A 9,970-nucleotide genomic window follows, 5' to 3' on the forward strand; every position below is an offset into this window, starting at 1 on the left:
TTTTCAGTAAATTATTTGTTTTTTCTCATTTAGAATCATGGCTGGTGTTATTTTAGAGAATCTCAGTACCAAGAAGTTGTTCGGTTTTTGTGTAATCCTGCTAATAGTTCAGATAATTTGTTTCTTGGTCGGGGGACTTATCGCACCAAAACCTACAGATGCCAATAGTCACCTGACCACCAAATGTGTAGACCCTGCCGACAACGTTCATAAATGGTTTATACCCAACGGACCTGGAGAGTGTTCCAAAGTAGCTAACTTTGAAGAGGCAGCAAGGAAGTACATTGATGCGAATCAGATCGTTTTTTCGTTACGAATGCCACATAGATCGTATAATATGAGTCGTAGCTTCCAATTCATACTGACCATGATCAGATTGGAAACACAGTACAAGTTAACTGTTCCCGATGCACCAGAAGAAATTACAATGATTGTGCGTGTTGGTTACAGAGATAGTGATTATGAAGATTGGAAAGAACTTACTAGAGTAACAGAAACAAGAAAACTTGAATGTCTGCTGCACTCGAATGAAGACGAAGGACCAGTTGACGGTGACCCGTATAATTGTGAGCCTCTACCGTTCTTTGAATTAAGCACCTGCCATCATAAGCAGTACCTAATCAATATTCGATTACCGGTAGAATTTAACAAAGAAACCAATGAACAGAAGTACAACACTAAGTTAGGCAGCATCACTGATATTTGGATCATTGAGATTCATCAAACTGGTGGTTTTACTTTAGTATGGCTGACAATGAAGTCTGTCATGACACCTATTCCACTTGTTTTCCTCATCTGGTTCTGGCTAAGAATCTCCAAGTTAAATCGATCGCCAGTTCTTATGGAAAAGTTTGTTATGGTTCTGGGAATTTCTATTACCTTCCTAAATATACCAATTGAATGGTTCACGTTCTGGTTCAACATCCCATACATGTTGCTGATTAGTGACATACGTCAAGGAATCTTTTATGCCACGTTACTCTCGTCTTGGATCATATTTGTTGGTGAACATCTCATGGACACAGTTGAGCGAGCAAGATTGAGTGCGTACTGGAAGCAAGTCGGGACAATTGCTTTTTGTTGTTTTTGTATGTTTGTCTTTGACATGTGCGAAAGAGGAGTGCAGATTTCAAATCCATTCTTTACTTTATGGACAACAGAGACAGGCAAAAACCTGGCTATGCTATTTCTTGTTATGGCTGGGATCTGTTTAAGTGCTTACTTCCTGTTTCTATGTTTCATGGTGTGGCAAATATTCAGAAACATCAGTATTAAACGTCTGGCGCTTCCACACATGGCCAAAGCTAGACGCCTTCATTATGAAGGTTTGATTTTCAGATTCAAATTCTTCATGTTGTTCACTTTGTTATGTGCTGCCCTCACTGTAATCTTCTTCATTTTGAGTCAAGTTTATGAAGATCACTATAAAATGGGACATGAGAAGACACTTCAGATTAGCAGCGCCTTCTTCACCGGTGTTTATGGCATGTGGAACATCTATGTGGTCGCTGTCATCTTTTTGTATGCCCCTTCACACAAGCAAGTCTCCTCTGACAATGATGACAGCAGCGAAGGAAGTCATGTGGAGTTCCAGTTGGAATCTACATCCACGACGCCAGGGTCTGATGACCCAGCATCAGCAGCAGCAAGAACCGACCAATCAGAGCTTAAGAACCTCCTTACAAAAACCGCTATTGACTAATTTGATAATAAATCAGGAAAGAGTGTTCATTGCATAACGGTACACTGTATGTTCTTATACAAAGACTATATAAAATGTATAATGTGTCTCATACAAGTGGTCCAACTTATTATGTACACATGTATGCAAATCACAGACTAAAACTAACTTAATAATTACATTTCTCCTTGAAAACTTGAGTATTAAATATCATAATAAAAAGTGCCAAATATATTTATTTTTCTTTATTTATAAACTTGTAAGTTTGTAAACTTGATGTAAGTTTGTAAACTTCATGTAAGTTTGATTGAGTGAAAGCTGTTCAATAATTGTAGTTAGTAACTTTAAAGGCCCCCACCAATATTTGTATATACCGTTTATTTAAGATAACATTGAGTGTACTTAACCTAACTTGATATTTATAGTACATGATATCGTGTTACCAGAGTAGTATACATATACCATGGACCTAGGTCCATGCATATACCAAGCAATAAAATACATGCCTTGTTTAGGATTTATCCTTTCTGTGTCATGAAGGCTGGCCAAATAGATTCTTTATTAATTACTAAGGCAATTGTGTCCTAAGCCTACTAGACACCCGGTCTTATAAGAACAATTTGATACAACTTTGTATGCCAGACAAGTGAAATATTGAGCCCTCATAAAATATTATTCATGATGATAATTTATTGTTGAAATGTTTAATCGAAATATAACATGTATTATATATTTTCATTGTGTCAAGAATGTAATAAAATTGTATGCATACATAAAAAAATTAATTAGATTGGAATAAAGGTCAGAGTATGGTATTCTATGAATTAGTGCATTCTTCATGTTTCACGTATTATATTCTGGGAAATTTATATATTATTAGGGATGTTACTGGGTTACCTGTGTTTTATTATTATGCCATGTTTTCTATTAAACCAGATCGTGTATAGGCTTAGGTACATTAGGCATGTTACTTGCTGGCTTCTCCGTCGGAAGCTAATCGTGTATAGGCTTATGTAGATTAGGCATGTTGCTGTTTTTGACTGTGACAAATATCCGTGTTCTCTCAGAGATAAAATGCAAGTATGTCAATCACATGCTATCAAATCAGAAAAATTAATAAAGCTCTATCTAACACTATCAAACTAATTTTGATAAAAAAAGTGTGATGTTCCCAAATATGGTAGTGATAATATGATGCCATCATGTCCATGTGGGCACACCATTTTTTGTTCGCATAAAGTTTTATATTTTAGAAAAAATAATAATAATTACATGTTTGTATGTAAGTTTGTTTGTCATCCTTGAGTATGCCAATCGATATATTGATCAAATTGAGCTGAAAATAACATGCACTCAGTCACTCTGCATTTTCTCAAGTATTTTTCTCATTTGTATACGTGCTTTAATTCGTTTGAATATCAGTTTATGAATTATTCCTTGTTAGACCAGTGAAGCTTCATAATTTAATATTGAATATTGTGTCTAATGTAATATGGATGTGTACTGTACTTGAGTAGTGATGTGTAAGGTAATCAATATTAATCAATATACGATACTAATTGATTACTTTAAGATAATGTATGTTTAAATTATTGTTTGTGAATTACTGTTAGTGAGAATGCTTAATGAGTTGGCTTGAGGCCGACTTGACTTGGGGCCGACTTGACTTTGGCCGAGACGGTTTAGGGCCGAGTTGGATCGAATTCTATTAAACGTATAAAGGAGGATTGTTTGACGAGATGAAAGTGAAGTCTGGTCTTTGTTTTTCAATGAAAACTGGAACCTTTTACAGGATTTGTTGGATCGATTGATAATGAAATCAGGAAATTTGAAAGCAGATGTGCAAAGGAGAAAGATCCTGAAATTGCTACGCACGTAGTATTAGAGCAGTACATTGACAGTTATAGCAACTGCTCCATACAAAGATGGTAAAATATTGGAGAGATGGCTTTCCTAAACACCATCATTACACCAAAAGAACATTACCAACTAGAGGGAGGCATGTCTCTCAGTGTCTAAGAACGCTTTAGAGTTGAAAAAAAACCCATCACTTGAACCTTACGCCATTAAAGAACATAGTTTCCTCACTTGTTGTACCATAATCTGTAAAAAATGACATCATGAAAAATTCATCGATGAAGATTTATATAAACATTTGTCAAAACCGACTTTCTATTGACATCAGTATAGTATTTGAGACCGAATGAAAGCTAAATTCAAAAGCTTTGGTACATGGATGCTTCTCTCAGTTGGAGATTAGGCCATTAAACTTAGTGAAGAAAGACAACTATCAAGATTTCTTGTCATACAGCATTCTCGACCAGAGTTCTTGCCAAAACTTGAAACAACGATAGGAAACTATGGATTGGCCATCATACCAAGATCTTTATTTGCTAACGATGGATCACTACTTATACCAAGTGATAAATCAAGTCTAATACCTTTGAAAGTGATGAGCAATTCAAAAAGAAGGTCTACTCACACCGATGAACATTCCCCTTCTAGTACTATATGATCATGCATAACATATTAGTCTTCAACTCATCAATTATGCAAGAGAAAATGACATACATTTGTATTGCCTCCCACCGCACACAACAAATTATCTGTAACCTAAATTTAATTGTAATTGGCTAAATCTGTTTTCCGATCATTGAAATCTGAATACAACAAAGCATGCGAAAAGTTCTTCAAGAAACAATCCAGGCAAAGTAATAACACGGTTAAACTTTTGCAGAATATTGAAAGACGTGTATGTTGTTTCATGCATTATGGCGAATGCTGCTATAAGCGGGTTTTCTGCAACGGGTATATATACATTTAATCCCGATGCAGTTCGCAAGATTTAAATTTTGGATTTAAAGAACAAGCCATCACAGATATATAATGCCGATGAAACCAAACTTAGTTTGGTGCACAATCTATCAAAGATTCAAGATAGATCAAGATAGAGAACTATCCAGTGTAAAATAAGTGGAAACAGAGTGAGAATGTAATAGTGCTAGCCTGTGCAAATGCTGCAGGGTTATTTACCACCCTTGATTATTAAAGGCCAGCGACTGAGCGATTCTGTAATGCAGAATGCTCCTGTCGATTCTTTCTTTGGTGTCAGCAAATCACTGTTCATTGATACGGAGTTGTTTGACATGTGGTTTAGAAAGTATTTTGTTGGTGCTCCTTTCCACCGAACACAAAAAATCATCTGTAACCTTTGGGTAAATTTGTTTTCCAATCATTGAAATCTGAATACAAGAAAGCATGTGAAAAGTTCCTTAAGAAAAATCCAGGAAAAAACACGGTTAAACTTTTACGGAATATTGAAAGATGCGTATTGCTGCTACATATAAGCGGGTTTTCTGAAACTGGTATATATCCTTTTAATCCAGATGCTGCTGCTGAGTTTCTACAAGCTTCAACTGTAGAGAACATTTTCGCGGATAAGCCTGTTAATTCAAATTAAGTCAATCCACAGGATCAACTCTTTCATGATTCGGCTGAACAAATTGCTTATGCCCTTTCTACTGATGGTAATGCCAACTGCAATTCCACAGACAACCCTGGGCCAAGTATGTTTATCTACTCCTCTCTACCACTCGGATGGTACTTGGTTACATTCCAACAAGAATATTTATGTTAGTGTGGTATACATTACTTTTAGCTTTTTGATTCTTTTACTTTTAATTGATTTACAGCATTTTGGAATGCTATTAAGTATTGTGTTGATTTGTTTTCGACTTAAAATGTGAATAGACACCACATTTACTCTCGATAGGGTAATCGGGAAATGCCTGTGGTCCTCTATTTGTTTATAGGATTAACCATTTTTATATACTCGGATGCCAATAGAGACACAATTTAATACCATAGTGCGGTATTTAGGGGGAGGGGCAAGAAAACTGTAAAAAAAATTAAATCTTCCGCAATCGGAACAGACCTCACAGAACGCCTTTGAGGAATTGAAAGCGCAATTTGGTGAGGTGTTTTTTGCCGGGAATCCGCTTGCTGAATTCTATGAAAGAGTCCAATATCCAGCAGAGACTCCTTCAATATATGCCGTAGAGCTAGAAGGACTTCTGAGAGAGGTGGAAGAAAGAGTGCAACATCAAATGGTTGATGGCGACCATTATGCTGACGCAACAGTTTATGAGGGGAGTAGGAGATGCGCATGTAACACAGAGACTTCCTCCCATGAGACCAAGATCTATGATATTCAAAGAGGTAAAAGCAGAACTCCGTCTTATGGAACGGGAGAACAAGACTACAAAAACTGTACAACAACAGTCAAATCAAGTTGACCGTCCAGAAAAAACGAAACTAGACAATTTAACAAAAGCAGTGAACGATTTAAAAGAACAGTTTACACAACTGCTGTCTATAACAATAAGCCAAAGCGAGACCTGATTTCATAAGTGCCCAACAAGATGAAAATCAAGAACTTATAAGGTGCAGAAAGTGCGGACAAGAAGGTCATATTGCCGTTGGATGCAGAATTCCGTTAAACTACAATGTTCCACGGTGGAGATGTGCACCGCGGGACCAACACCACGAGTAAGCCTTAACAAGGTAAATACTTCTAATAATGTTTCCTCTTTTCGTAGTTCTCTTATAGGAGAGCCTAATGAGGATATCGTAGAAATTAATGGCATCACTTATAGGTCGTTAATAGACTCCGGGTCCCAGGTAACATCAATTACTGAAACTCTGTGGAAAGCTCATTCACAATTATGCAAACTAAATTTAAATCATCTTATTATTATATCGCATGAGGGCGGGCATTTGTGTAGGATGTGCTATGCGATTGCATTCTGTGTAGCGTGGGTAATTTATAGCGTGCTTACTACATGTGCGTTCTTTCTCTCATTGGACTCATTTGAAGTAACACGTCTAACGATTGTTGTCTTCAGATTTTAACATACAGCTATTTGTCTTGAGTGTCTTTTGTCCTTTTGGACACATTTAAGAGTCACATTTAGAGATTCTTTCAAATACTGTACTCGAGTGGAAGTTGCAGATTGTGTTTTTATCGACGTATTAACTGGTTTTTTTCCATAACGAGGACATTGGTTTAATAATCAAGATAAAGCTTTCAACATCCTGACGTAAGTGAGTACGTTCTCTTGATCTTTGACTTAGTATAATAGAATGGTAACGACGACGTGTGAGGTAAGCCTGTGCGGACATTCGTTTGTCAAAAGATTACAATTTTATTGTGAGGAATCGGAATTTTCTGGCATGCGCCTAGATCCAAAACACTATCAATAAAGTGTACAATTTTCTCGATTTGTCTACGTCACCAGACATTGTTTACATTCACATCGGTGTGTGGGTCACACCTTTAACGATCGGGTCTCTGTCATTAATCAAAAACTTCAGTCAATTTATGCCGACGGTTGCGCGGCGGTTTTCCGTAATCAGTGAAACCAATAAAACCAAAATACGATTTATAGATTATTGTCAAGAAGGACTCCGGTGTAAAAATAGATAAAAACGTGTAAAGAACTTCGGGGAATGGTGTACATTAGGAGAAGAGATGTGGTTACGTTACTAAAGAATTTATAGGGCGTTGATTCATGACTCATTGGCTAGATAATGGACAAAGCTTTCCATTTACGTCTCCATTGTTGTTATAATATGGCTTTCATTGTTTTTATTGGGACTGGCCAAGTCTCTATAGCATCGTGTTACATAGGCCTAATATAACATAGTTAAAATTAAATGTAAATAAAATAATATATGGATTACGTACATGAAATAACGTATTATTGCTTCTTATATTTTTTCCAAGTCGCACTAGCTAGGCATAGTCTCAAGCACGCATTGCATAGCCCTAATATAACAGTTAATATAGTATAGCAGTTATATGGATGTTACTGTACTTGAAATAACGTATTATTTATTGCTTCTTATATAATCCAATGTATAATAATGAATCCCCGTAGCTAAAGTGGAACATTCGAAACGTCACCAGTCTGTTCTGGATCAACTGTTGGTCAAATACAATCCACGATTTAATGCAAAATGCACCCCTATTTTTTTTCGAATGGAATAACCCTTAAAAAAAAAACCGGTAACTAAAATGCCCGTGATCCGTTTTTTATTAGATGGAATCATTTGTTCGGCGATTTGAATATTGCTGTTCCTGAATTATTTCCAATAGTTATCGCCATGGAAGTTTGGGGCTCGGCATTAGCTAACCGCTATATCTTGTTTTTCTGTGATAATTCAGCAGTTGTTGCTGTTATCAATAAGAAATCCGCTAAAGATTTGCTGTTTTTACCACTTATACGCCGTTTGGTTCTGGTTTGCCTCCGTTACATTATACAGTACATTTCCGTGCCTCACACATTCATGGAGTCTAGAATATTTTGGCAGATTTTCTATCAAGAGGGGAGTTTTTACGTGCTCTAAAGTCTTTTCTTGACCTTAGCCTCACTCCGTTAATTGTTCCTTCTTGTCAGATTTACATTTGGAAATTTTTTTTTTTAGGTATTGTGTGCACAGGTTCTCTGGATGCTGCTCCTCTCAATAAAGAAGCTGTATCACTGATACAATCATCGTTGGCACCAACGACCGTTGCGGCGTACCAACGTAGTACAGTATTAGGAAACTCGCGGCCTACAGCGACAAGGTAAAGGAAACGTTTTTTTTTTGTTTTTTTTTTGTGGATTTTTACTTTTATGTTGAACCAAAGAAACGATAAGGAATAAATTACCTTCGTGACGTTTCGCCGACAATCTGTCAGCTGCTTCAGACTAAAGCCTGGGTTGGAATGGTCTGGTTTTTTGTAAGTGACGCTGAACAGCGCCACCAGCCGTCTGGTTGGTATTGACGGTAGAGCGTCTCCGCTGGCCCCCTCCTGCTTCAACTTTTTCCAGCAAACTATCATATGTATGTGGGAGGTCATACCCACCAATGTCTCTGTTGATATTATGTGGTCTTTTTCTTATGCAGATAGATTCTTTTATCTTTCTTTTGTCTGTCTGTGCTTCTTTTTCAATAACTCTCGCATTCCAATTTGGAATATGGTCATTCCCTATAGCGTGGTCAGTTATGGCTGACTTATGTAAAACCTGGGACGAAGAATTTCTATTTGCACGTGTTCTAACTACTTGGTTGTGTGTTGATACGTCTTTTTTATGTTCCCCAATTCTTGTATTCAGTGCCCTTCCGGTCTCTCCTATATATACTTTCTCACAGTTTAGACAGTTCACTTCGTATATAACTCCGCACATGTCTTCCGTTTTTATTCTATCTTTTGGGTGGACCAGTCCATTCTTTAATTTATTACTTGGAATGAAGAAAGTGTTCACTTTGTGCTTAGAAAAAGTGCGTCGAATCTTTTCAGAAATTCCGTGTATGTATGGGATACCTATGTGAGCTTTCATCTTCTCCATTTCTTTTCTTTGGCGTTCTTCTGGTTTGTTTTTTGACTTGACAGACCATTCCAACCCAGGCTTTAGTCTGAAGCAGCTGACAGATTGTCGGCGAAACGTCACGAAGGTAATTTATTCCTTATCGTTTCTTTGGTTCAACATAAAAGTAAAAATCCACAAAAAAATATTATTTGGAACCAGATGAATTTATTTAATGTAAAGGAAACGTGTTTATGATGTTTTTAAAATTAAAGGTTATATAACACAAATGGTTACAATAATGTTATTTTAACGTTTTTAAAACCCCATAAAAAGCGAAATATGTTTTAAAAACTGATATTTTAGGTTTTTAAAACTCTACAAATTAACGTTTTAAATATGAAAAATAGCGTTTTTAAAACCAAAACAATACGTCAAAAAAACTTTATTTTGACGTTAATTTAAATATCATTATTACCTTATCTTTATGTAATTTTAACGTTTTTAAAACCCCTCAAAACACAAAATATGTTTTTAAAACTGACATTTTAGGTTATATTTACCTGTAAAAACCGTATTTAAAACGTTTCAAACTGGACAAATTAACGTTTTTAATACAAAAAATTAGCATTTTTAAAACCATACAATACGTCAAAAAACGTTGCTTTAACGTTATTTAAATATCATTATTTCGTTATATATATACGTTTAAAATTTGTGTTTTAAACGTTCAAATAAAACGTTATTTCAACGTTTGCAAAACTCCACAAATTCACGTATTAAAAACGAAATATTATAACGTTTTTAAAACCAAAAAAAACGTTAAAAAAAGTATTTTAACGTTATTATATCTAGGAATATTACGTTATAAATACGTTCCTTCCTTCTACAATCTGTAACTTTGTTTGCCCATTAAAGTAATTAAATCTAACCGCTA

General features: G+C 35.8%; 1 protein-coding gene and 1 pseudogene across 1 annotated transcript; one reads left to right on the forward strand and one right to left on the reverse strand.

The window, feature by feature from the left end:
• Positions 1-1,702, forward strand: LOC144848977 (protein wntless homolog pseudogene; annotated as a pseudogene).
• Positions 1,703-8,433: 6,731 nt separating this feature from the next.
• Positions 8,434-9,075, reverse strand: LOC144848978 (uncharacterized). The gene has a single exon (XM_078705929.1). It carries the CDS (start codon positions 9,073-9,075, stop codon positions 8,434-8,436), a length of 642 nt encoding a protein of 213 aa, XP_078562055.1.
• Between the last annotated feature and the right edge of the window lie 895 nt (positions 9,076-9,970).

This window comes from Antedon bifida, chromosome 7, assembly GCF_963402885.1.
Source record: "Antedon bifida chromosome 7, ecAntBifi1.1, whole genome shotgun sequence".
NCBI classification, from domain to species: Eukaryota; Metazoa; Echinodermata; class Crinoidea; order Comatulida; family Antedonidae; genus Antedon; species Antedon bifida.